This window comes from Phocoena phocoena, chromosome 10 (genome assembly GCF_963924675.1).
Source record: "Phocoena phocoena chromosome 10, mPhoPho1.1, whole genome shotgun sequence".
NCBI classification, from domain to species: domain Eukaryota; kingdom Metazoa; phylum Chordata; class Mammalia; order Artiodactyla; family Phocoenidae; genus Phocoena; species Phocoena phocoena.
The window spans coordinates 80,282,413-80,310,163 of record NC_089228.1 but is presented as its reverse complement, the minus strand read 5'-3'; the positions used below and the strand labels follow the sequence as shown (position 1 = coordinate 80,310,163).

Genomic DNA, 27,751 nt, shown 5'->3' with positions numbered 1-27,751 from the left:
GTTTTAAAATGGAACACTTTGATGCATCACTTAGTACCTATTTCCAGGCATTGCTCGGCCCCCGAGGTAAGGTGGTTTTGGGTTTTGCTCCCCCCTCCTTCCCCCCAGCTCCTTGTTACAGGCACATGTAAATATTGCATGAAGACATTCTAGAAAACATGAGCATTTTCCAGTGATTAGAGTAACGCTTTGTCCTGGATACCAGGGGCTTGGAGTCCTCTGAGGTCCCCTGGCTGCTGGGGCAGAGACACAGGTGCTGTGACCCTCTGCTGACTTTGGCTGGAGCTCAGCTTTGCCGTCAAGCTTGCAGCCTGAGAATGCCACAGATTTCACCACTACTGGTGACATGGTTTCCTCAGTTCTTGTGAGTCTTCAGCTGAAACTGACTTCCAAAATGCACTGCTGCGATAGGAGTTTAAAACTCTTCCCCTTTTACAATTCTAAGGGCTTTTTTTTTTTTTTTTTTTTTTTTTTTGCGGTACGCGGGCCTCTCACTGTTGGTGGCCTCTCCCGTTGCGGAGCACAGGCTCCGGACGCGCAGGCTCAGCAGCCGTGGCTCACGGGCCCAGCCGCTCCGCGGCACGTGGGATCTTCCCGGACCGGGGCATGAACCCGTGTCCCCTGCATCGGCAGGCGGACTCTCAACCACTGCGTCACCAGGGAAGCCCCTAAGGGCTTTTTAATGTCCTTTGGTGTTGTGTCACGTCAATGGCTAGATATATACACCTGAGCTCTTTTGCTCTTCATCTTTCATTACCTTTTAGGAAGTAGGTCAGCTCCATATTACACCTTCTTCTAATGTCATCTATAATGTCTTAGTTGTAAAGAAGGAACTTTGGGAGTTCCCAGGAAGATTCTTAGGAAAACTACAAGAGGCTTTTAAACAGATGAAAAGATTCTGTTTCACTTGTGGTTTTTAAAATACAAAAGAAAACAATAAAAGGAACTTCATCTGTTAGTAAGGCAGAGATGAATTAGGGCTGATACCATCTGTGATAATAGGGTGTAGAGAAAGTCTAACTTGGGGTGACCTCTCTGGAGGACACTTGTGGTTTCTGTTGAAATTAAAATGCTCGTGTCCTTTGACTCAGCAAAGGTATGTATAAGGAAGGTCCTTAACAGCATCGCTTGTCAAAACTGGAAATAATCTAGAAGCGCATCCATAGGGGACAAGTCAAGTTAGTGTGCAGCCCTTGGAAAAGAACAAGCCAGATGTATCTCTGTGTGCTGGTGTTGGGACGATGCCTTCTTTGAGTGTTGCTGGATCAAAAATCCAATTTTAAATGCCTGAAACAATAATAAAAATTATTAGCTTACTTGATGTGACCTGAGTCACTTCAGGGGCTCCATGATGATACCCAAGAACCCCGTTCTTGTCATTTCCTACCTTGCATCCTCGGTATGTCAGCAGCTCTGTCCTCAGGATAGGTTCTCCCACCTTCCGTGGTTGCAAGGTGGCCGCTGCAGCTCTAGGCTACACCTCCAGAGGAGGAGGGAGAAGTCTGATCATTTGCACGGTTTTAAGAACACGTAAATTCTTCCCCAGAGCTCTTCACAAACTGTCATCTCCTCAGAGTTCAGTGGCCACAGTTGCTCCACATGCTTATGTCTGAGCCAGCCCCCAGGGAGTGGGTTAGGTCTCCACAGTTGACCAGATCCCTAAGGATTTACCGCCTGGGGTTGGGGCCAGCCACCCAGGAAGTACTTGGATACTTGGTCACATAGAAGGATGAAGATCTGTGATAAAATTTAAAAAGCATGGTGCAAAACAGCGTTAAGTAAAAGGAAATGGGAGGTTTTTGTGGGCGCATTTATTATGTTTGTGATTATGTGCACGTCAACATTTGTAACAGTCTGATGTTAGTTGCTGCGGAGGAACTTGTTTTCTCAGAATCGACCGCTTCCAGCCCAGAGCTGAGAACAAAAGGGGTTAAGAATCATCTTGTTAAGTTCGCTGGGGGGGGGCCCGCTTCCCTGAAGGGCTTCTGAGAAGCACAGTTCGGCAGAAACTGGCAACCACCACCCTAGCATCACTAGTGGGGAGAGGGTGGAGGGCATCTCCCTCTAAAGCCAAGAGAAGAAACACTGCGGGAATTTAGGGTGTCGGCAAGAAAGGAGACCGACAGTGGTTCCCCAAGCGGATGTGTGCTCCACTTAACCTGTGCTTGTCCTACAAGGTCAAGGGAGAGAGCATTGGAGAGAGTAGCAAGATGGTCCAGCCACGAGCTCAAAGAAGGGGCTGAGACACCGTCCCCACTTAGCTGCTGTGCTTAGAGGATACGGAAGTGAAACCAGCATGTGCCTCTGAGCTCCACAGTGGGGGGGCCTTGGAGGGTATGTAGAGCGAAGGGCAGGCTACAGGTTTGGGGGCTCACTGCAGCAGGATGCAGAGGGGGACGTGCCGCAGAGGTGGCTTCCTAGGAGTCAGCCAGAGGATGGAGTTGAGTCTTGCAGGGGACATATAACACCCAAGGGATCCGGCTGCCAGGGAGTTTGTTCCCAGCCACGGGAGGGCTGTCAGGTTGCCGCGGGCAGCCACTTGGAGTGCATTTTTCCTTTTCCTCCTCCTTCCTGCCTAGGAGAGGGGAGGGGAGCCAGGGAGGTCCCTCCTGTGCCAGTAATTTCCTTGAATCAGTATAGGTCTTCCCTCTCAAGCTTCTGTTCTTCACTTACCTGGTCATTGCTGCTTCACCCTCACTTTTTAAAGTATCATCCCCGCTGCTGTTGCCCATGGCACTCGTGGCAGACGCTGCCTGTTGAATCAGATGCTCTGAGCTGGCTGAGTGGCACGTCTTCTGAGTCTGCGCATGCTGGGCAGACTGGCTGACACTGGGCTGGGATGGAGGGCTTTGGAGCTCAAAGACTGCCATGTCTAGGGTTTCCTTGTCCCATGCATAATTCAGCAAGCCTGGTTAATCAATCCAGTTAATGGAAAATTGAGCTTTCTCCTTGGTTTCTTTAAGATTCTTTGGAAAGGATTTTTTTTAATTATTTAGCAAAACCTGTGAATAATAACGCACGTCGTTATTCAGAACATGAGTGTGAGCCTCACCTTGAGGCTGTATATTGAAGACTCACAGTTCCTCTTCCAGTTGCTTTGCTGGCTTGGGAAATTTTAATTAATGTTTTAATGTTTGAAAAACATTGTTATTAGTTTTGTATCTACTTTGTTAATCACTAAATGTTGTTTCTTTTAATATTTTCCAGATCCCAGAGTAAAAGGATGGTTTCTTCTGGACAGTTATATCCCTACTTTGCTCTGCTCCATCCTATACTTGCTAATTGTGTGGCTGGGACCCAAATACATGAAGAATAGGCCGCCGTTCTCTTGTCGGGGGATTTTAGTGGTGTATAACCTTGGACTCACGCTGCTGTCTCTCTATATGTTCTGTGAGGTAGGTCAGAGGTTAACACAGCTTCCTCTCACTTAAATGTACTCGTGTCACCGTCCTGAATTGTGCTCCTAAGTGGAGAAAGGCAGCTGCGTGGGGGGAGAGAACAGGGAGGGCAGGTACAGTAATGTGTTTCGAGGATGTTACAAAATCGATGTTTCAAAACGCCAGAGTTATTTGTACAAATGTGCCTTCTGGGCACATCTATCTAAAATAGGCGGCTTTGCTATGGATTCTTTTGTTATTTATAATCTGCATTATGCTCAGAATTAAAATTAATATTTTCAGAAATACTCTTACACAAGCAGAACACAGAGGAGAAAATGAACAGAACGCAAAGAACAGATCTGTGAGCATTTTATTATGAAGCATTTAATAAATGCCTGGTTCTTGTTTGGAGGCAGCCGGGGAAGGAAGTGGGTGGAGTCTGCGTTTGGTATGTTTGTGGTCGGTCAGCCCTCTCCATCCTGATCTGATCACTGTAGACAGCTTGGAGCTTTGAGAGGTTATTTTTTTCAAAGCTAAGAAGAGTAGATAGTGAGGTCTGCGTTTAGGGTTGGAACGGTCTAAGTTCAGGCCAGATTATTTTTTCTATAAAACAGTGATGTTGAAAACCAAATTTGATGATCTTGAAGGCTTAAAGAAGAGTGAAAGACACATCGGAATCAAAACTTAAGCCTCCTATTTTGACAGTATAGTCCCTTAGCCTTTAAAGCTAGAAGGGGAGGAAAGCTCCCTCCGTGATAAGTAAGATTTGTATGCATTTTTAGGGGCAGGACTACACTGTTCAGGTTTATAGCACAAAACTACTGCTAAATCTCTGGGGCTGAGACTCAAGCCATACGTAAAACAAACACTTGCAAGTACTCCTGTTTGGATTTTTAACCTTTCATTTTGGCTTCAGTTCTCCAAGGAGTAGTAAAAGAGAAGAAAATGGGAGAAATCAGTACGAATCTTGCAGTGAATTCCCCAGCAGCCTCGGGCTGTGACGGGGGGTCTCCCCGTGTGTGTGCGGGGGTGTGCGTGTGATGCAGGAGCTGGTGGGAAGCATGTGTCTGATCGTCAGAGGCACTGCCGCTGGGAGAGGTTTGGGTCTGGTCCCCCCCCCGCCACGTGTGTTTCATAAGCCAAGGTAAAGGTTTTATGACTAGGCTGGTAGATGCTACTATCATTGCTTTTATGCCTGACAGTCTGTGAAATGCTCACAACTCCTGTTTTCCTTCCTTTCTGGCCTGTTCTAGAGCGAAAGCAGTTTAATTAGCCTCCGAGGTGGAGACTGCGGGCCTGGAGGCAAGGGCAGTGCGCAGGAGTGGGCCCAGCGCTGTGCTCATCTCTGTGTTCCAGGGACAAAGCCGCAGCAAGCTGTCAGGTGTCTTAGAGCGAGCCGTTTACTTTCCCCTACTTGATAGATGGTAGAGCCATTTCCTTAAGAAGGCTCTTATAGAGTTTATTATTACGCCTAGCAATATTCTAGAGAAAAAGTATTTAAGACTATTAAATCTTACAGAACTTAAGTATCTATCTGTCTTATACGTTTCTCAAGCCCTAGAGATATAATTACAACTTCATAATTAACCTCTCAAACAGGTAATTCCCTGGTAAAGAGGGGAAGAAGAGTGCTGGGTAGATCGCCTCCAAGTGCATGTGGCTGAATTTGGGGGGTTCTAAAAGCATTGTAATAGGAAGTACAGATTTCCCTCCAAGACAGCTTGGCGAAAACATTGGAAGATGTTGAGCAGTATCTAAGCCCTGAATAGAGAGATTCAGGAAATAGAGGAGGAAAATAACGTGTTTAACCCACAATTTAGAGTACATAGGGAAGTAATGGATGAGGGGGCAATCATCTTTAAATTAAATCAAGTTTATAAAAATAGGCTCAGATCAGATATTCCCGAGTTGAAAAGAAACCCTAGTACCCACATTAGATGATATTTCTTTTTGATTTTGTCTGACTTATTTTTTTTCCTGTACTTACATAAACCCCTCAGGAATAACCTTATAACATATCTTTCGTCAAGTTTTAAGTTTCATTTTAGCTACTGGTTTTTCCTCTTTTTTTTGCTTAGCAGTTATAGTCCAATGAGTACTGAAACACGGGGCAGTCATGGCATTTTACAGCAGAACAAACTGAGGGGACCATGGAGCCCAGCTGGGCCCCTCATTTCAGGGAAACATCCCAAGAGTTGGAGCCATTGCCTGTGGTCACACCATTGGCATGGTCACAACGATTAGTCTTTATTTACCCACCTGCTTATCTACATATTTGGGTCTGTAAAGAATCTTAAAAATAAATATGTAGCCATTGATATTTCTGTTTGTTTAATCCTGTGGTATGAATTCTCAGCTGCCTTGGCAAAGTTTTAGGTTAATATAAAGAAAATTAACTGTTGCAAGGAGAGAAGAGAAATCTTGAAAGAGGGAGATAAAAAGGAAATGAGAGAGGAGTCAGGAAGTTTTAAAATGACTGGAAGAAGAAAAGTAACCAAATGACTGTCTTGTAACTGTGAAACTGAGTTTAAGGTATAGAAAGAGCTTGGTCATAGCTTCTGCACTTGGTAGAAAGAAAATTAAAAAGGGAGACAGGGCTTTACTTCTAATTGCCTCATGAACTTGGTGTTTATTTCTGGGAAAGAGGTCATAATCCCTGAATAGAAGTATGTTTGAAAGTGGTATGTTTTAGATTAGGAGTAGAGGACTTCACGGCAAGCATTTTTTCATTTATTAAATTAGGTGTTGTCTAAGATCACAGTCAGTGGTAAAGCCTCGAAAATAAAATGTTAAGCTATAGAAGAGAAACAACTTAGTTTGCATTACTCACTCAGCTTTGTAAAACGGTGTCCTCATAGCAAACATAAACATCTTGTGTGCCGTTCTACCCACACCCCTACTCCTCCAGCCCCCCCCCTTCCCCCCCCCCCCAGCTCCAGGGCATGTTTCATCTGAATGGAAGCCCCACTGTGTTTTCAGACTATCCACACATCTTTCCCTTTGTCCCCAAGATTGAGAATCCCCACCCACCAGATGCCAGATTGTGACTTTTCCCTCATTGTGCAGGGTGTACCTGGGCTGGACTCAGGTTTCCCCTGGCTCACCCAGTAGTATAACTCCTTAGTTAACATGTCAGACACTCAGGGGGCTGCTCTGTCCTGACCTGGAACTTTTTTGGTATATCTGCCCTGCCCCTGGCCTCTGGCCTCTCGTCAACAAAGCAGGGAGGATCCAGTTGCTTGGTTTGTCACGGTCCGGAGGGGAGCATCCCTGTGCAGGGATCGCGGGGCTCAGCAGTAGCAGCAGGAAGCAGGGTCAGCACGCACAGCACGTCAACCTTGAACTTGAATGGAGAGAACTGCTGGCTGCCCTCCTTAGCAGCCTGCCCCAGTGCCCCATCCACTCAAACCCCCAAGACCAGGTTCTTCCTTTCTTTGGGTCTCTGTCCCACCTAGAAACTCCATTTCCTTCAGACCTAAGCCTGCCTCGGTTTGACAGTCCCCGTCTCGTTTCTGAGGACCCTTCTCAAGGTCAGTTCCTCTGTGACACCTTGAGAGGGCTTGGCTCTAGAGCAGTGATCCCAGCCTCTCCTGCCTCCCCGTGGTCCCGAGGAGCCTGACGCCTTCTGTCCCATCACGGTGCCCCCAGGGGTGCCCACGGTGCCTCCAGCCTTGCGTCTCTCACACACACCTCACTGGCTGTAGTTACAATGTTCCTTCCACATCTTTTCCGTCCCCTTGTTAGCATGGCTTCGGCATTAAGACATAAAAAAGCAAATGCCAGAACGACGTTTTACTTTATTTAATAAAGATAAATCACAGATTACAAACAAGATTATTTTGATTGTTTATTCCCTTGCAGTTAGAACTGTGTGTTGTGAAGTAGTGTGAGAAAATTCAGTGAAATGATTCAAACATTCAGAACATTTAAAATGTAATTTTAGAGAATGATTGATAGCTAACTCGATAGGTGATCTGAGTTGGCATAGATTCAAAACTTACTTTTTCTTTCCCTTTGCAATTTTTACTTAAAATTGTAAGTCCAAAACTACTTCAGAATATGGAAAATAAAATCATAGAAATATATTTATCTATGTACCTAACAAATATTGACATTACTGGTTTGAATTTTTTGTTTAAAGAGGAAATGACAAAAATGCATCTAAAGCACAGCCCCCCTTCACAGATTTGACTTTCTTCTGAAGTTCGTTTCTTTTCTGGATATGTTTGGGGTGTTTTTTGTTTTTTTTTTTTTTGTGGTACGCGGGCCTCTCACTGTTGTGTCCTCTCCCGATGCAGAGCACAGGCTCCGGATGCCCAGGCCCAGCGGCCATGGCTCACGGGCCCAGCCGCTCCGCGGCATGTGGGATCTTCCTGGACCGGGGCATGAACCCGCGTCCCCTGCATCGGCAGGCGGACTCTTAACCACTGCGCCACCAGGGAAGCCCCTGGATATGTTTTTATACTTTTACTAAACGTGTATGTGTATGTGACAACTTACAGAATATTCTGAGACAATTTTTTTAACTTACATAAATGGTGTACAGTTTATACTCTTTATCAAATAGCTTTTTTCAGTCAGCATTATATTTTGAGAATGTATGTTGAATCTTACGGATTTCATTTCATTAGTTTTAACTTCTCTGTATTATTTCAGTGTTAGAGTTTATTATGCCATTTTATCCATTTTTCTTTGGATGGACATGTATGTTATTTCCAATGTAACAATTTTGCATTGAGATCCTTGGAGAATTATCTCCCAACACTATCTTTCTCCTTTGCAGAAACTTCACTCTTGTTTTGCATTTTGCATTTTTTAATGTATTACAGAAACAAAATTGTATTATTTTCATAATTCTCCAAAGCAGCAATTCTCATGTGCTTTACTAGCTAGAAATAAATGTATATGCTGGCACTTGAGGTAAAAAGCTTTTGCAGTTAAGAAGGAATTAAAAAGTATGTTTTTTTCTTGATCAGAAACCTTCCTCCCCAAACAGAAACAATGTTGCATTGAATGTTATTGGACATGTCCCTGTGTGCAAATTTTATTTATTTATTTATTTAGGCCAGGTATACAGTTAGGAGTTAATGACTGAATCTTGACATTCTCTTGTCTTTTAATGGGGAAATTTTAATCCATTTTCATTTAGTATAATCATTATATTGGAATAATTTCTATCACCTTTGTGTGTATGTGTTTGTATGTTTTCTTTGCTCTTTTTTTATTCCTTTCCTGCTTTCTGTTGCATTTTTTTTCATTTTACTGATTTAAAAGTTATTCTAATTCTATTATTTAGTAATTACCTATAAGTTTTTAACATGCACCCTTAACTTAATGAAGTCTAAAATGAATTACTGTTTCTACTCCTGAACAATGCAAGGACCGTAGAAGATCTGGGCTCTGATCCCCCATCTTCCATGTTATTGTTGGCAGGTGTTTCATTCCACCTCTTTCTGAGGTCCTAAACAGTCATCATTACAGTCTGTGCTTACTGATTTTCTTTGCACGCTGTTCATTTGTGAAATCCATTCTCTCCTTTGAGGTTCAGTTTTCTTCTGAAGTAGTTCCTTTTCTGGGAAGGGTAAACTCAGTCTCTGTTTGAGCATCATTTATGTGACTTTATGCTTGCATAGTATTTTAGGGCGTAGGATTCTAAATTAGCAGTTATTTTCCCCCAGCACTTTGCAGATTTATCAGAGAAGTCTGCCGCACTCCCATTTTTGTTCATTTTGTAGGTAGTCGTTTTTCTTTCCAGATATTTCTAAAATTGTTTAAGAATGAAACAGAGTGTGCCTAGATAGTAATCCACTTTTATTTATCTCACTCAGGATTGTGTGCATCCAAGCTGAGAATTTCTGTGTTTCTGAATTTGGGAAAGTCGTCAGGCATCATATCCTCGATGCTTCCTCCTCCTTCACCAGCTCTGGCTGGAGCTCCTATTAGACGTGTGTTGGACATTCTCACCCCTACGTATTCTCTCTCGTGTTTTTTGCATCTTTATGTCTCTCCTGCATTCCTCTAATTCACTCGTATTTTCAGTTGTGTCTAATCTGCTCTTTCAGCCATTTTTAGTTTCAGTCACTGTACAATTTTTATTTCTTTATAAAAATTCACTGCTTGTTCTTTTTTTCACCTCATAACATAGAAACATTGGTTTTTTTTCCTAGTTAGATACAACTGTGATCTCAAACTTAACCATTTGCTGTATTGCTATTTGAAAATATCCTTTAAAAAATTTTCTTCCAGCTATATCTGTGAGGTCATGCCTCTGGGAATAATTATTATATCAATGTTAATTTTTTTTTTTTTTTTTTTTGGCCACACTGCACAGCATGTGGGATCTTAGTTTCCCTGACCAGAGATCAAACCCACGCCCCCTGCATTGGAAGCGCAGAGTCTTAACCACCGGACCGCCAGGGAAGACCCTATGTTAAATTTCTTTACCTTTTTCAAAAACAAAAACAGGACAGTTTGTAGGGTGTCCCGTGTAAGCATCCCAAGCTAGCACTGCTGGGGTCATCTCAGGTAAACGTGTCTGCCCCAAACAAAAGGAATTTTTAAAAGAACTTGAATGTGAGCTCACGTCCTCTTTTCTGACTTACTTTTTAGGGGAAGCCTCACCTTACAGTCAGGCATCGGTGGTGTTGGCGTTTCTCTGGTGTTTCATATAGCATTTCTGCCTTGTGTTAACGGTGGGGAGGTGGTTCAGCTTTCGCGCGGTTTGCTGCGTTGCCAGGACCAGACGTCAGTGGTTTTCTTCTTTGAATCTTCTCTTGAAGATTTCCGACGCTGCTTTACACGGAGGATGACAGAAGTTGAGCATTTGACGGGAAGGGTGTTTTGCTTGTGCTTTCCGCCCCCTCTGTAATTGTGGCGTCGGTGCTGTCAGCACGTCTCCCCAGGCCCCTGACAGCACTGCCTCCCCGGCTCTGGCTTTGAAGGTCCTCGACAGAGCTGCAGAGCAGTTGCTCTGGAGACATTATATTCTAAACGGTCTTGTTTTTCTTTCCCTTCAGGCTTTCTTAAAATAGATATGTTATTGTGGAAAAACACTTAAAGGACCTGGCAAGTAATTACTGAATTTTATTTAGAAATGATTTTGTTTCCCAAAATACTCTGAAAAAGACATTTAGTACTATTCTGCCTTTCCGCATTGAACAGAGGTTGAAACTCTGGTGAGATTAATACTTATAGGAAAGGCCCAACGATTGCCTAAAACACTTCTCACTCACAGTTCCCTTACCACTGAAACTCCTTGCTCAGAAAGAAGCTTCTCTCAGGGAGAAGCAGCACCTCAGTTACCTGCCTGTCCAGTTACCTGGCACTGCCCTGAGGGAATGCCTGCAGTGGGAAGATGGAGAGAAGGATTCAGCCTTCTGACAGACAGCCTTCCCCTCAGCCACACTCCCAGGGGACAGGGAAGGGATGCCTTCCAGTAGAGAGGAAGCTTTGGCTTTGGTCCAGAGCCAGGCCTGACTCCTCTAAACTGACCCTACAGACCTTGGTAACTGAGCCTTACAGCTGGTGTAAAAAGGAACCAGTCTACAAATCCTCAACTAAAGCAGACTCAGTTTGTAAAGCAGGAGTCAGTAGGTAAGCTGGAGGTCTCTCTTTGTTTTTGTTTTTGTTTTTGCGGTACGCGGGCCTCTCACTGTTGTGGCCTCTCCCGTTGCGGAGCACAGGCTCCGGACGCGCAGGCTCAGCGGCCATGGCTCACGGGCCCAGCCGCTCCGCGGCATGTGGGATCTTCCCGGACCGGGGCACGAACCCGTGTCCCCTGCATCGGCAGGCGGATTCTCAACCACTGCGCCACCAGGGAAGCCCTGGAGGTCTCTCTTTAAATTCCGCAGAGGATGCTCTGGTGGGGCTTCTGTATACAGTAGGAGCAGCAGCAGTGCAGACCTAGTCACGAGCCTTCAAGCACTGGGGCAGAAAGAGCAGACATTTGTGTAGAGTCATAGCAAAGACTTATATATACAGTGCCTGCCTTATGCCAGGTACTAGGTTCACTCACTGTTCATCACACTGTCACTGTCCCCTTTCTGCACAGGCAAAGCCCCGGGTGGACCTGGGATTCGAGTCTGTGCTTCAGGCCATTGTGCGTCACTGCCTCAGAACACTGAGCCTCAGCTTGGGTTTTCTCTCCCAGCCAGTCCCATAAAATATAAAATGAGTGTTTCTTGTGAGGTATGTGGAAGCAATGTACCAGAAACCACCTCTCAGGAGGCTGAATAGTGAGACAAAAGGACTGCCAGCGTAAGTGGACAGGGCCCAGGGTTGAGGGAAGAATGCCAGACATACCTGTGTCAGGCTGGGCTGAGGACAAGCTGTTTCTTTGTGCTTTGTTCTGAAGCCTTCTCTAGTGTACAGAGCCTGGCCTTATGACGTAACCAAGAGTATTGCAGTCAGCTGTAACCCAAGGGGTTCCTGGGCCTCAGTGGAAAAAAACACTGTGGGAGGCCACAGGTATGAAATTATCTTAATGGGCATCCTTCTGCTCTGGACAGGAAAGATTTGAAATTCAAAACCACATGCTTTGACTTGACCCCGTTCCATAATGGTACTGCCAGTATTGGCCAGCTAAACCTTGGAGAAAGAGGTGCTTTTAATTTGGGAGTAGCTGATGTTTGAAACCAAACATCTGCTGACGATAAAGATGCAGCGAAAGGTCTGTTTTTCCATAGAATTCTTCATGAATAGAGTATCTCCATTGTGTTCTTACTAAAGACACAAAAACAGACAAGGAAGGTCAGAGGAGCTTGGAAGTGCTGTTAGAGACATTGCATTTGGACCAAGAGTCAGGATTCCTAGGTGCTGGTCCCAGCAGTGCCACCGAGAAGCTGTGTGACTTTGGACCAGCCATATCACTACTCGTCTCTGTTTCCTTAATAAAAAACATGACCTTGTACCGGTTCTAAAAAGTACACACTTGTAGATGCCCACAGGAACAGTCAAATCTGAGAAGATGTCAACCTCACACACTTTTGGTGGTGGTGCTTATTTTAGCAAAGTCCCTCGGGTCCTGGGATGGTTGAATTTCAGCGTGGATAGCGTCTGTTCCCGTTACCTTTCATTCCATTCCTGCTTAGGGGGAAATAACCACACAGCTCATCAAACCCTCATCACTCAATCCATTAGCCCCTTTTGGAAAGGGGTCACCTTACTGCTCTGACGTCTTGGGTTGCTGGGGTGAGTGAACTGATAAGGGCCACACAGGATGACATTTTTCTGCTTAAAGTGTTTCAAATGATCTTGTTTCTTGAGATGCTTTTGTGGCATTACAGAAAGTGCCTTGGAAGTGGTTATCATGCTATAGGGTATACATTTGTGGTTAAATTGTGGTGTTAGTTGAGAAAAGTCAACTCTCACCTAGACAATCAACTAGAGATGAATCACTCCGTGAACTGTACCATCCAGACCCAGCTGTGATATTCACCTCAGTCTTCTTCTTTAAGTGAAAAGATGCATGAAACCACTTTTGGTTATTGAATTTGTCTCCTAAGGAGAGAAGAAAGCTTCTAGCTAGGCTTTAATTATAGCTCTGCACACGCCCATGGCCTAATTGAAGTTTGCCTTACTCCAGAGAAGGAGTGGTGGTTCACAGCGGTGCTGTGTGTGTCTTGGTTACTGGGGAGAAGCCAGGTGTAGGGTACTTAGTGCTCCCTCGGTGGTTCTTGGAGTGGCCGGTGAGATCCGGAGCTGGGGCGGTGGTGGCCAGCTGCTTGCTGTGGCCTGCTTTTCCACTGGAGCGCGGACCTGCCCTGTCGGGGTGACTTCCAGAAGTCAAGGTAGAGCCCTGCCCTCACTTCCAGTGCCTCCCCTTTGGTCCCACCTCCTGGGCCCTCCCTGGAGCTGCAGTGTGATGAGCTGCCCAGAGCAGCTCTTGGAGGGAAGGCCGGGCCTTGGCTGAGAGCCTCCAGGGTCTGTTACTCAGACATGCCTTTTTTTTTTCTGATGGGAATGGAGAGAGCAGGACCCTGATACTGGCCACTTGTACGGAGGGTGGCTGAGAAGCTTAGGTGAATAAACTTGAACTCGGGTGCTTGATCCTCATGTGTTAAATATCCTATCCCGGGGCTTCCCTGGTGGCGCAGTGGTTGAGAGTCCGCCTGCCGATGCAGGGGACACGGGTTCGTGCCCCGGTCCAGGAAGATCCCACATGCCGTGGAGCGGCTGGGCCCGTGAGCCATGGCCACTGAGCCGTCGCGTCCAGAGCCTGTGGTCCGCAACGGGAGAGGCCACAACAGTGAGAGGCCCGCATACCACCAAAAAAAAAAAAAAAAAATATCCTATCCCTTTTGAAGCCAAGGATATTTAAGAATTAAACTCCATGTCACCAGTATGACATTTAATGAGGACTGGTTTTCATCTTGTGAACGGAAACTTTTATTTTCCCCTGCAAATAAAACATTGGGCCTAGATTTAAGGGGCAAGAAGCAGCACCTTGAACACTTTGTTTGTTTTTATCGAGCAAATATTTGTTCAACATCCCTTATGTACGAGTCCCCGTTCCATCTCCCCCCACCCCCGTGATGGATTCTGTGGATGCAGATGTGCAGACACAACCTCTGAGAGCTTACAGAGGAGCTTCAGACAGAGCCAGTGACGGGTCTTAAAGGAGCATGTAAGCACATAGGTGTAAGTCACGGCACCTAGGCTCAGAGGCAGGAGACTGGCTTCAGCTGGAGTGCTCAAGGGAGCAATCATGAAAAACAATAAAATTTTAGCTGACCTTTGAAGGATGAATAAGATTTTGAGAGCTGGAGATGGGGGTCCATGGGTGCGGAGAGCACTGCAGTTGAAAAGGATAAAGTAATGGTCATTTCTAACAGTTGCTGTGCTTATCCTCTATACCAGGTTGGGTGAGATAAGCATTACACACATCTTGTTAACGTCTCACGGCAGCCTGAACAGGCCAGAGTATTATTTTTATCCTGTTTGAAGAGTGAGGAAAATGAGGCCTAAAGAGCTGCCATCTGTTTTTGTAAATAAAGGAACAGGCATAGTTTGCTGTTTCATAGTATTTTTTGTGCTCCCTCCCTCCCATTGGTGATGTAAAAGAACTACAAGTTTCTGTTTCTAAGGAAAGGCTTCTGTGAACAAAGATTTTACATTCTCTTCTGGTGCTTTTGAAAGTTGTTTCCCCTTTTTTTTACTGCCAAGGGGCAAAAGCAGATGTGCTCAGAGGGGATGCCCAGAAGTGGTGACGCGTTTGCTTTGAAGTCTTCACACTGTCTCTCCTAGTTGCTCCTGTGACCAGAAACACGGAAGCACGCGACAGCCAGCTGGGCTCAAGGGGCGGGACTTCCTACAAGGGAAGCAGATTTTGCACTTGGAGAATGTATCTCACCTGGGAGAGGCTCACACCTGTGATCTAGGCTTCTTTATCTCCATCCTTTAACCCAGTGGAGTTCCAAACAGTTCTTTCTCTGTACCCTCCAGCCACAGAAGAAAATTTATCAGCGCCCTCATGGGGTAGAAGGAAGGGCAGCAAAGAACATTGTGCCAAGATGACACCTCTCTTCCCTCAGGTTTCCACCCCAGTGCGGGCACACACGCACACACACGCGCGCGCGCACACACACACACGCAGTCCACTTTAGACTCAGGCTTTGTATCTTGATGGTTGGGACTTCTGGTAGGTCTGCATGCGGTGTGCTTAACTGGCATGACTGGAAGGGGAAGACCAGAAAGATAATATACCTTCCAGTAAATTACCTATGGGTCTGGTTTTTCAAAGATAGTATAGTGTAGTTTATGTGTGGTCTGTTTTCAAAAAAATCTTAGTAACTGTAGAAAATTAAAACAGAACCTTTGGAAATAATTTAATACAGCCTCATCTGCTTACGGTAAAGAATGACCAAGGTCCAAGGGAATTAGCTGGCGTGTCCCAGGTTGCTCACTAGCCCTGGTACTTCTCCCTAATCTTGGGTTCTTTTCATCATAAAATGATGGGCTGGTCTTTGGCCGCAAAAACCGTGTTAGCTCTTAAAGGAGTTAGTAGAAGGAAAACCAGATTGAAGCAGGGTGTTGCGTGTGCTGGCTTTTGTCTCTGAGGGTGGAAGTTTACCCCTTTGTCTTCAGACCTTTGTGATCAGCTGAAGTTCCCTGAGGGTATCTGTGTGCCGCTGCCCTCCCCCCCAGCCAAACTCTGTTGGAGGACAGTGTAGGGGCAGGTGGTCAGTGCAAGGTTCTAAAGTCCTGTGTCTTGGTGACATCTTTCGTGCAGCGCTGGTAGGTGAACCATTTCTTACGTGAATCAGGTTGCATGAAACCAGTGGTTCCCACTCCTAGTTTCACACTGGAATTGCCTTGCAAGCTTCTGGTTTAATGGTCTGGGGGAAGCCAGGCATTAGCATTTTTTTTTTTTTTTTTTTGCAGTACGCGGGCCTCTCACTGTTGTGGCCTCTCCCGTTGCGGAGCACAGGCTCAGCAGCCATGGCTCACGGGCCCATCCGCTCTGCGGCACGTGGGATCCTCCCGGACCGGGGCACGAACCCGTGTCCCCTGCATTGGCAGGCGGACCCTCAACCACTGCGCCACCAGGGAAGCCCCCATTAGCAATTTTTAAAAGCTCCCCCGGTGAGCCTGTCCTAAAGCTGGAACGGGAACCACAGCTTAACAGTTCTCAAACATCAGTGGCATCAAAAGTCACCTGTGAAACAACCTGTTTTCACACCGCGGAGCTTCACACCCAGAAATTTCTGATTCAGTGGGTCTGGGGTTAGGCCTCAGATTTTATGTTTCTAGCTAACTCCTGGGTGATGGCGCTGCTGCATCGGGACCACACTCTATAAACCACAGGATTGGACTCTCTAGGGTTTTGGCTCTGCAGCTCCAGGCAGGGCTCAGGTATTTGCATGTCTTTGGAGTTCCCACATGATGCTGGTGCAGCTGGACTAGGGAACACGTTGAGAACCACACTTGGGGGCCCAGTGGCCGGTTCCCCGTGTTGGCTCCCCAGATGAGCTCAAGCATGACAAGACAGACCACCTGAGGTTTCTCCTTCCGTGGCCCCACTTGACCACCAGAGGGAGAGCCACCGGGAACAGTTGAGGATGCCAAGGCTTCAGGAGATGGTGGTGAGCTGCGGTCTCCATGGAGAAAGGCGCATCTCGTGGGTGTCTGGCTGGCTGGAACATAGTGGACACGCACAGGGTGGTCAGATCACACCCACCTTCTAGACCGTTGGAGCAGGTCCTTAGGTCTCCCCCTAGCCGGGCATCACCCTCATGTGTGGGTGAGGCAGCTGAGGCCCTCATGGAGAACTGGCGACCCTGCAGCTCTGCACCCCAAGTCCGGGGTCCTCGCTGTGCCACCACAGTGCCTACTCGGCCGCAGGCGAGTTCTGAGGCGTGGGCACAGTTCCTCAGTTCGCAGAGGTCTCATTCATGGATCCGGAGATGACACAGCAGCGGAAAACAGTGAAGAGGCTCAGGCTGGACTCGGTTGCCCCAGGCTTGCAGCAGGGGGGCTCCAGACCGGCATCAGGATCACCTGGGAACCTGCTAGAAGTAGGAATTCTTGGGCCCCACCCCAGACCTGCCAGAGCAGAAACACTCCCCAGCAATCTGCCTTTCACTGTGCCCTTGAGGTGGTTCTGGTCCTACACACAGGTTTGAGAAAGCCTGTGGTTTCCCCTGAGGCCGTGGCAGGGCAGGACCCAAGCCCATGATTGGAAAACTTGGGCCCCGGGATTGGCAAGGTGCCTGTGACGGGCCCAGGGGAACTGAGGGTTCTGGAGAGAGGCAGCCTGGCAAAGCAGGGCCTGCCCCCTTGTGAAATTGAGTCCCTAGTCATTTAAACCCCCCTGGTTCATACTCCCTTGTCATTATGGTTTTTTGCCCGGAGCAAACTTGCCTCAGCACAGCCCGAGGTCAGTCTGCACAGATTCTCAAATTAATGAACTTTAATTGAATAGGGCTTCTCCTGGTTCTTATTTTGTTGGTGATTAGCTTTTTCCCTTTTTCTTTTTTTTTTTTTCCAGTTAGTGACGGGAGTATGGGAAGGCCAGTACAACTTCTTCTGTCAGGGCACACGCAGTGGAGGAGAAGCAGACATGAAGGTATTGTCTTTTTTTTTTTTTTTTTTAAATAACTAAATTGTTCAAAAGACAAGATGGCCATCCAGGTAATCCCTGTGGACATTTTTTAAAGAACTTTAAAAGCGGTATGTGCACATGGTATGAGAACTTAAGCAGCATGAAAAGTATAGAATGGAAACTAAAATCTCTCTCTCTGCAAAAGGTAAGTCCTGTTAACAGCTTCTAGGGAAAAAAATGTGCATGCGTTTGTCAGTATTTGTGCTCTGTTTATATAAACAGGATCGGAAGGATGTCTTAAGTGTTTTAATCATTCCTCTAAGTGGCCTCTGAGTGTGGTCTGCCGGTTCCAGCTTCCACTCTGGCGTGTTTTTTGGGTTTTGTTTTTGACAAAACGCTGCAGTCTACCCTCAGCGTGGCAGTCATTTCCTTAGAGACCCCGTGTGGCACGTTTAATTGGGCAGAACCTGGCACTGGATACCCTGATTCCTTTCTTCCTCTGCCTCGTGTCTGTCACCTGCCCCACGCCAGCCCCTGAAAGCAGAAGTGCCTTTCGTGTGGTTTTCTTCCTCCGATGGCTCTGTAGGCTCCTTCCAGAGGGAACAGGAGGCCGGTAGGGATCTGTTAGAGTCTTGAAAGGGGTTGGTGGACCTTTGAGAGCTTTCCCTGCCTTCACTCCCCCCAGCCCCCCACCCAGCCCCCGGTGTTCTGGCTAAAGACACTGCAGAGTGACTCGCTTTGGCAGGGCCAGTCGGGGGGAGCGGGGGCGGTGGGATCCTGGGGTTCAGCGCAGAACCCAGAAGATGCTGACGGCCCCTTCCTCCTAGATCATCCGCGTGCTCTGGTGGTACTACTTCTCCAAGCTCATTGAGTTCATGGACACCTTCTTCTTCATCCTGCGCAAGAACAACCACCAGGTCACAGTCCTGCATGTGTACCACCATGCCTCCATGCTCAACATCTGGTGGTTCGTGATGAACTGGGTCCCCTGTGGCCACTGTGAGTCGGGCATCTTTGGGGACAGGTGTGAGCGGAAAGGCTGAGTTGAAACTAAGGCTTTGAGAAAAGGTGTTGTTCCTGTAGATATCTAGGTCAAGCCTTTGAACGTAGTGTCCAGGTTGCCTTTAACGATAGTCTGCGTGGCCTGTGCACTCAGCAAGCTGACAGAACCTTTTTCTAGTTTGGTGCACATCCTGTGCTGATTTGGCAAGATGAGGGAAAGACCAGATTCCCAGCCTGGGGCACATGAAGAAATCAGGACAGAATTCTCTATTCCAGATTGTCCCTGATCCTTGTTCCCCTATAATTTGGAAGACGTTTGACTGACAGGGACAGACCAGGAAGATGGAATCACACCATGGAGTGGGCACCGGAGAACAAGCTTTAGCTGTAGTACCTCAGGGAGTCTGCACGTACTCTGATATAGTGACCCTCGCCTTCCTGAAGCGTGTTTAGCTGAGCAGCTTCTGTGACAAGCACCAACATTTGAAGTAAATTCTCTAAGAAGGATGTGGACCACTTGTGGTCTGAAGTGTCCCATAATTTCTAGAGATTTAAGTTGTCCCCGTCAGTTTCAGCCCAGGAGTTCTAACATGTCCCAGTCAAAATTTCTGTCATCCATCACCAACAGATTTTGACCAGGACCCCTTGAGTCTATTCACAATATGTTTTTCCCCAGGGTAGCACCACCCTTGATTAACTTGGCCCACCAGGATTCACATAGAGGAGTGTAGAACCAGAAAGGACTTTCCAAGTACAGCTCCTTCTAGTTTGGGAGAACCCTGAGACAAAAGAAGGGTTGGTAGAGCTCACACCTCATGGCCGTGGGTTACCTGACTTAACTTTCTAATAGAAACGGCACCTCCCCACATTAGAAGAGGACTTTAAATGTCAGAGATCCCACAGGATGACAGATCATCACCAGCCCCACCTGGCCGATGAGAAACAACCAGAGAATGGACGTGACTTGTCCAAGGTCACATGGCCAGTTACTGTCGTAGCCCAGCCTGGTGTGTCTGACCGCACAAGGGGGAAAGCTGGTAGCTTTGCTTGATAGCTTACCGTGGGGGCAGAGGGCGGAGAGTCTGAAAAAAGACCTGCTGGTTCTACTGGAAATTATAAATTAAGACATAAATAATGGGTCTCTCATCTCTAAGGAACGAGGCTCTGGACTCTATTATTGATAAGAATATATGGCCTCCGCACTGCAGTCCTGGGGAATAATTAGGAGGTGATTTCAAAGACCTCTCCAGACCTCAGCAAATGTGTAGAGACGGCCAGCTTTGACCGTACCGCCCATCGGCTGTCTTCCCCACATCTTCAACGCAGCAATCAGAGGCACTTGGGCAGCTGCCTCTGGGAGTCACTGGGGGCCTGGCAGCAAAACCTTTAGGTGCCAGAGTGGGGCAGGTGGTCTCCTGACTCCTGTGCTGGATGCCCACCTGGTAGCTGCGCAACAGACCCTGGGCTTAAAGCATCATGACGACTGCCTTCCCTGGGTGGAAATTGAATTCTGATTGCATGCCCGTGCAGTGCCAGATTGCTGCCGCGGTGTCTGCTAGCCCCTGTTCAAAAACACTTTGTTGTTTTTTTTTGATTTAAAAGGAATCTTGGATTTTATTTGTGACCTGTTACATACAAAACATTGAGGCATCCTCCTCCCCCATTCCCTCTGTTCCTGCAGCTTATTTTGGTGCCACACTTAACAGCTTCATCCACGTCCTCATGTACTCGTACTACGGTCTGTCGTCCGTCCCTTCCATGAGGCCGTACCTCTGGTGGAAGAAGTACATCACGCAGGGGCAGCTGGTGAGTGACGTGGCCTCTTTCCCCCAGGACTTGCCACCTGGGGAATGCCAAGCTCTTCCTGGGGCGCTCTTGCCGCCCTCCTGGCTTCATTGTTGTTTACTAACACCTAAGATGTGGCTTTCCCATCCTCTCTCTCTCGGTCCAGTTAAACTCCTTGAAGTGGGCAGAGCAGGGCATCGTGTTCATTTCAGTCGATGGAGAGACCGTGCCTGTGAGGGTGCAGCTAGTTGGATTGCGGAGCAAGGATTAAATCAAACTCTCTGACTTCAAGTTCAGCCATTTGTTCTGAGTTTGTGCACATGTTTTCTAATCAGAACCCAAATCCAAGGTGAAATCTGTGTGTGTGTTTCCAGGATTTGCCGGGAGGAGCGTGAGCCCAGGGCGCTAGCTTATTAGGCAGCAAGGATGCAGGTGCCGGGCGACCTCTCAGCCTGTGTGGTGGCGAGGGTGGCACTGCTGTGCCTCAGGTGACGGCCCCCTTCCTGGGCCCACGTGCCAGGGCCACCCAGCAGCTGTTCGCACTTGGCGGTTATTTCCCACCGTCCTTCTTAAAGCTTTCCTCAGCTGTCAGTATATTATACACCCTATTCCTCTCCCTTCCTGATTTCTTTCATAAACTAATTATTAACACTATTACTACTCACGTTAAAATCCTGACATTTGTTGAGTTTACTACGTGCCAGGCTCTCACGTCAATAAGCAGTTTTACACGGATTGTCCCAGTAGCCTGATTTCGTGTTATTACCCCTGTTTTATAGATGAGGACATGGGAGCAATAGGCCAGAGCTAGCTAACCTGTCGATATTAGGTATTAAACTCTTGGCCCTGGCCTTGCCTTATTGGTACATTTTTTTCTAAGGAAACCAAGCTGATTCAGATCCCTCCAAGCCAACTGCAATTTTTCAATATTAAAAGATAACCTTCTGGGAAAAAAAATCCGAGGAGACCTTCTGAGCTGCTTATGTGTTTGGCGTTTCGTTATCATCTCTTTGCCAGCGGCTGGACAGTCCTTGTTAATTTTCTCCTTACCCACCTGTGAGGAAGGATAATTGTTCTTCAGCCTCCCTGTTACGCTTGAGAAGCAATGCAGAGATCGATTTGCTCCACGCAGCGTGGCTCTGCAGAAGCAGAATTTAGAGCAGCCTGGAGAGTTGGTTTCCCATTAGGCTCTGCCCTTTGAGGTGGAAGATGGCACCCAGGTCGCCTAGATTTATTCTACACACCACTTACAGTTTCTTCTCAGTCTAGGATACTTAACCTTAAAAAAGGAAACAAACAAAAACAAAAAACAGTTCCCTACGTGGAAGCACTGAAAGGTGGGCCCGAAATCCAGTGGGCAGAGCCCTGCCCTCCGCTGTTAACTCCTTAAAGGAAGCAGCAGCCACGCCTTATCTTAGCCCCTTCTCCCCATTTCCCTCGGCCCTTCCTTTGCTTCTCAAGATTGACTTGTCAGAAATAATCTAAGGAATTCGCATTATATGCCAGTCAGAGTATAAGTCTGTCTGCCAGCCTCAGCCTTCACCAAACCAGAAGGTCCACGGATAAGGATGGGGAAAGTGTCCCGTGGGATTGCACGTCCTGCGGTGAGGTCCCTGGTCCCTCTAAACGTACACCCCACGGCCATCCTTCCTTTACAAAGAAAACAAAAAACAAAACTCTTGCATCTCCTATACTGTATTCCTGAAGTGTGTGTGTGTGTGTATTAGGTTTTTTAAACACGTTTTCCATTTTTCCCTCCGGCTTCATTGAGATATAATTCACATATAGTATTGTGTAAGTTGAGGATGTACAACGTAATGACTTGATACATGTATCTGTTGTGAAATCTACCCTCAGCAACTGCCGAATGTACAACGCAGTGTTGCCGGCTGTTCCCCAAGGTTTAGAGAAGATGGTTTCAGTAGTTGGAAGGGGAGGAGCGTATACATAGGACCCATTCAGATGTATAACGAGTTTGAGTGCGTTTAGCACATGCACCGTGTTTTTTAAATGACCTCTGTACCTACAGAAGGGTTAATAAGTGTTCCTTCCCAAACTTGGGGGTGCGGGGTAGAGCGCGCATCTGGCGGATGCCTTGACCCTGGGCGTGGCCGTGTGCTCAGCTGTGTCTCCTCCCCCACAGGTACAGTTTGTGCTGACCATCATCCAGACCAGCTGCGGGGTCATCTGGCCGTGCGCCTTCCCTCTTGGTTGGTTGTATTTCCAGATTGGATACATGATTTCTCTGATTGCCCTCTTCACAAACTTCTATATTCAGGTAAATCTCACTCTTCTGTGACGGTTGAGATTGGGGGTCCTTGGAGCCAAGGCCCTCATTCGTTCCTTATGGGGAGCCCCTGCCGTGGTGGGGCTGGGGTGGGGGTCACTGCCAATGTAGGAGGAGGTACTGAAGTCTGTCCAGGCCTCTGGAGTTCCAGGTCTTCGATGAGGGAGGCTCGGGGTCCCTGTGGGAAAGCAGAGCTGTCCCGCGGGCCCCGTACCGCTTCCCTCGTGGCCACTGCAGACCCGCCATAGGTGAGTCTCAACGCCATGTCCCTCAGCCCCACTGCCCTGAACTTTGGGGTTTAATTAAATGTCTGAAGAAATTTCCATTACAGACCCCAGTCGTAGACAGAAATCAGCCTTTCGTCCTGGTTTTCTTACACTTTCTCTCCCCGCTGCTCAGGTTTGGGGGTGTGGGTCGTTCCCATGTGCATGATGTGATGTAGGTTTTTGCTCGTGGACGGGTCTGTTTAGGGCAGGTTACCTACAGGGGAGCCTGACCTTTTGCAGCCACAGTTGACTCCCCTGTGTCCCGTCATCCCTGGGGCTCGTGTGTTCGTGCTCCATGGGCAGGGCCTGGTTCTGGGCAGGCATGTAGGGGGTGGTCAGGAGCAAGGAAGAGGGAGTAAAGCCGGGTCACATTGAGCATCCCTCCCCGCCCGGGGGGCGGAGGGGCAGAGCAGCATGTTTGCCCCTCCCTGCGCCCCATGCAGGCAGACACCTTTCCCCAGACACACCTGGGGTGGCGGCTTTGAGTTGCATTCACATCTTGCTGGGCTGGTGGTTCATGCTACACTTTGGGGCAGTCACCAGGTATGAGGGAGGTTAAAGGATAGGGCCCGACGAAGCTGAAGCCACACCTGTTTTGACTGCCCTCGTGGCAGAGCACTTTGTACGTAAAGGGCCGAAATAGTTGCTGAAGTCATGAGGCAGTTTTGAAGGCAGAGGACGTGAGTGGCAGAAGGCACCGCAGTGGGAGCGTGGAAGGGCAGAGCTGAGTGAAGTGTAGGTTGTGTTTTCTGTGTAACTCTCAGATAACATTGACACAGTGAGCCTGCGGATCCCTGAACTTACCCAGGCTGAGCCTCAAAAAAATGGAAGAGTGACTGAAACCAGTGGCAAAAAACCATTTTCCTGGTCGCTTGACCACAGACGTTGCTTCTTGATATGATAGCACTGGTCCCCAAAGGCTCTAACGTTGGGGATGCAGCTGGTCCCCCGCCGTGGTTGCCATCTGCCCTTATGCCTTGCAGACCTACAACAAGAAGGGGGCCTCCCGGAGGAGAGAACACCAGAACGGCTCCGTGACGGCCGTGAACGGCCACACCAGCAGCTTTTCTTCTCTGGAAAACAGTGTGAAGCCGAGGAAGCAGCGTAAGGACTGAGGCCCAAGGGCTGACAGCCTCTGAACCCCGTCGTCTGATTGTAAGCACAAATGAATTGTGCCCAATGCTCGTTAACAGCTGCTGTAACTAGTCGGCCTACCATAGTGTGACTCACGTAGGACCTCTTCCATCAGTTCCAAACCCCTAGGAAATGTAGACAGATTACCCAAGTAGGCATAAGATTTTTAACATTTCTGGGCTCTCACCGACCCCCGCGCTAGACTGTGGAGGGCGTGTTGTTGTAGTACACGACACTGCTGTTGCCTTATTAGTTATAACATGATAGGTGCTGAATTGTGATTCACAATTTAATAACACTGTAATCCACACTTTTTTTTTTTTAACTGTAGACCATGCATGTGATTGTAAATTTGTATAATAATGGTGTTACGGTAGAGAAACACACATGCCTTAAAAGTTAAAAAACAGGGCCCAAAGCGTATTCGTTTGAATTAGGGTATGTTTCAAGTTTTTATTCATTTCTAAGAGCTCTGTTCAGAAAAATCAAAGACCATGACTTACGAAACTCTCGTGTGACCGTAGTTTCCAGTGACTTGTACGTGTGAACTTGGCACCTTCAGTTTTGTAATATCGGCTTTAAATCAGGCAGGTTCAAATCTAGTGGAACAGTCAGTTTAACTTTTTAACAGATCTTATTTTTTTATTTTGAGTGCCACTATTAATAATGTAAAAAGGGAGGGGGGGTTCTAAAGCAGTCTTGATGAAACTTAAAATATATATTCTTTGTCTTCAGGATTTTAGGAAGTGTGTAGGATGAGTAGGCCGTTTTAAATTTCAGAATTGCTTAAGTGTTTTTATACAGGAAACAAAGCCCATTTTGCTTTCCACTTGTGAGAGAAGATTTATACTTTTCAAGAGAGATGATTAAATGTTTACCATTTGACAGAGTCCCATAGATGAGCAGTGGGGGAACTGGTTGCCAGGGTCCAAATTTGGGTTGATTTCTGTACTATTTGTTTTGACACAAACTTCCTTTGAAAATGTGCCTAGCTTACCAAAATGAATTAAAGGTGGGGAAAGGACCTTAGAAAAATTTAAGGTAAAATTAAACAGATAGCTGCAGCATGAGAGAACTGGGGGATCGGATAGAGATGGTTTGTTTAATGTAAATCTAATAGCACCTGTAATTTTTTTATCGTGCTTCAAATCTAAAGATTTGTTTAGAAATACTTGTTTAAAAATAAGACTGCTTATCATAAAATCACGTCTCATACCCTAGAGGCAGTGGTCAAACAGATAAGGACTGTTGTGTGTGTCATCTTAAAGTGTTGGAATTTAGCCTCGGAATAACCTTCTCCGTCTGGAGGAAAAAAACATTCACTGAACCACTCGTGACACATCTGAGAAGGTCATTGGCAATGTCTGAACGAATTGTTGGTTTGATATTTATGTAGATATCAGTTTATCATGCTTTAATTTTGCACATTCGTATTATAGGGAGCCAGATGGTTCTCTTAATTAGTCTTGTGGGATTTCTGTTTGGAAGGAGTCACAGCATCTGTTTACATTTACCTTATCAAATCTAGAATGTGTATATTTGTAAATGTATGTCTTCCTAGGTACTAGTTTGCAAATGTCTACATATTTCAATACAGAAAGTATAACATTCAATAGTGTGCTGTCAGAGTGTGTGCTTTAGCTCATCTGGATATACCCACGATGTTAAATAATGTCTAAACATTAATCATTAAAATGGTTTTGATTACCTGTGCTTAGTTTTACATCGTTTATATGCTGCTAATTCTGAATGACTGGAGGAAAATTCGCTTTCTTCACCGTCTAGGAACTCACCCCAATAGATGTAAATAATTCAGTTTGGAAGGTTATATTATGGCTCAGCTCACAGGAGGAGGGATCGATCCCCACATCGTAAGACATATGGTGGTGGCTGCACCCCAGCTCCTTCCTCTAAGCCTTTCCCAGTTTCCCCACTAAAGGCCCCAGCTCGAAGTCCACTCCTTTTTCCTTCCTCCCTCCCTGCCCCAGGCTATTAGAGTTACTTTCCTAGATCTAGACCAGAGGTCTGCACATTCTTTCTGTAAAGAACCAGATAGTACATGCTTTAGGCTTTGCAGCCCACCCTGTCTCTGTCCGCACTGTTCGGCTGCTTTTCGTACAGAGCTCCAAAGCAGTCACAGGTAATATGTAAGTGGGCGGGCGTGGCTGTGTTCCAGTAGAACTTTATTTGCAAAACTCAAGGCCTGTGGCCATAGTTCCCTGACCCCTACTCTAGAGTAATGAGGGCCCGCCTGTGTCACATTCTTTGCCAAAGACCATTTCACGTCCCAGGCCCTGCCCCCCCAGGCCTCCCCCATTCTGACTTACCAGGTCCGTCCACATCCACGATGGAAATGAGGACACGGACAGCCCCTCTTCCTTCCCTCCACTTCATACCACAGAGTCCCCAGTGCAGGCATGACCCTGGCTTTGAGTGTGTTCTGGTTTGTCAATATCACCTTAAAAATATCATCAGAAACTGAATTTAGTATTAGGGATATCACCTGAAAAATGCAGAGGACTTTGGGGTTTGGTGGTGAAGATTATTTATATCCTTGTCCTTCCCCTCTGGGTCCAGAACGAATTGAAAAGACGTCAAAAAACCAGACGTCAAAAAATCAGAATAGCTCATCTGTCACTGAGAAGACTGGTTGGTGATACGAAGACCACGGTAGGGCTCTGAGAATACCCTGGTTGCTGACCCTGTTGACGTACCACGGTCGGCACTGGCACACCAGTGGTTTGTGGCTGCCCCCGGTTTGTTGGTCTGGTGATGAACTGATTATTAAAATATTTTGAAGATCAGTCCTGGAATTTATCCACCTTCGACTGCAAACTCCCTTGCAGTGTCAGGTTCTGCCCTGACGACCTTACCTGCTCAGTAGTATCTCCCAATCCTGGCAACCAAAAAGACGCCCTCCTCCCCTCAGAGAAATGAGTGGGTAAGAGGGCTGAGCGAGGCCAGACGTGTTCCCACCCTTTGCTCTCTCCTGTATGGAAGTGGAAGGGCAAGTTCACACACCCGTGTGGAGAAGGGAGGATTCCCACTTCCCCTCTTGAGCAGCCTTGCCATTCGTAGGAGAGGCAGTGTAGCCTCACGTGGGAAGCACAGCTCGGGGGCCACATTGCCTGGTTGGAATCCCATCTGTATGGTCTTTAGGCACATTGCTTTAACGTCGCCTCAGCGTTCCCATCTGTCAACTTGGAATAATGTTAGTACCTACATGACAGGGTCATTATGAGGGTTGAATAGATTAATGTATACAAAGCTCTTGGAACCGCATCCAGCACAGAGTGAACTCAGTGTTAGCTGCTACCTCAGTCCGCCTAGCTGGTCTCTTTAAAGGAGCAGCTGTTGTTTTACTGTTACTTCCTTGATTAGTTGCTCTAACAATCCTATCAAAAAGGAGAGGAAGTTACTTGGGTTAAACCAAGAGTTGAAAAGAAGGGGCTTCCCTGGTGGCGCAGTGGTTAAGAATCCGCCTGCCAATGCAGGGGACACAGGTTCAGGCCCTGGTCTGGGAAGATCCCACATGCCGCGGAGCAACTGAGCCCGTGCGCCACAACTACAGAGCCTGCGCTGTAAAGCCCGCGAGCCACAACTACTGAGCCCACATGCCACAGCTACTGAAGCCCACGTGCCTAGAAGCCTGTGCTCCGCAACAAGAGGAGCCACCGCAATGAGAAGCCCCCGCTCGCTGCAACTAGAGAAAGCCCTCACGCAGCAACGAAGACCCAACGCAGCCTAAATAAATGAACGCATGAGTTGAAAAGAAACCAGCAATTGTTGGGAGTCAAAACGTGTATGACTATGTTATTCCAGATTTTGTCAGAGTTTCAGAATTTCTGGAATCTGC

General features: G+C 47.1%; 1 protein-coding gene across 2 annotated transcripts; it reads left to right on the top strand.

Annotated features, from left to right (window-relative positions):
* Positions 1 to 25,608, top strand: ELOVL5 (ELOVL fatty acid elongase 5). 2 transcript variants are annotated; one of them, XM_065884847.1, is made up of 7 exons: positions 1 to 66; positions 3,208 to 3,395; positions 17,368 to 17,445; positions 18,249 to 18,420; positions 20,105 to 20,229; positions 22,352 to 22,486; positions 23,745 to 25,608. In XM_065884847.1, the coding sequence occupies exons 1-7, from the start codon at positions 9 to 11 to the stop codon at positions 23,874 to 23,876; spliced, it is 888 nt and encodes a 295-aa protein (XP_065740919.1). In that variant the 5' UTR covers positions 1 to 8; the 3' UTR covers positions 23,877 to 25,608. The 2 variants fall into 2 exon arrangements, with proteins under 2 accessions (XP_065740919.1, XP_065740920.1); XM_065884848.1 differs by lacking the exon at positions 20,105 to 20,229 and having other exon boundaries at positions 9 to 66; positions 23,745 to 23,869.
* Positions 25,609 to 27,751: the final 2,143 nt, after the last annotated feature.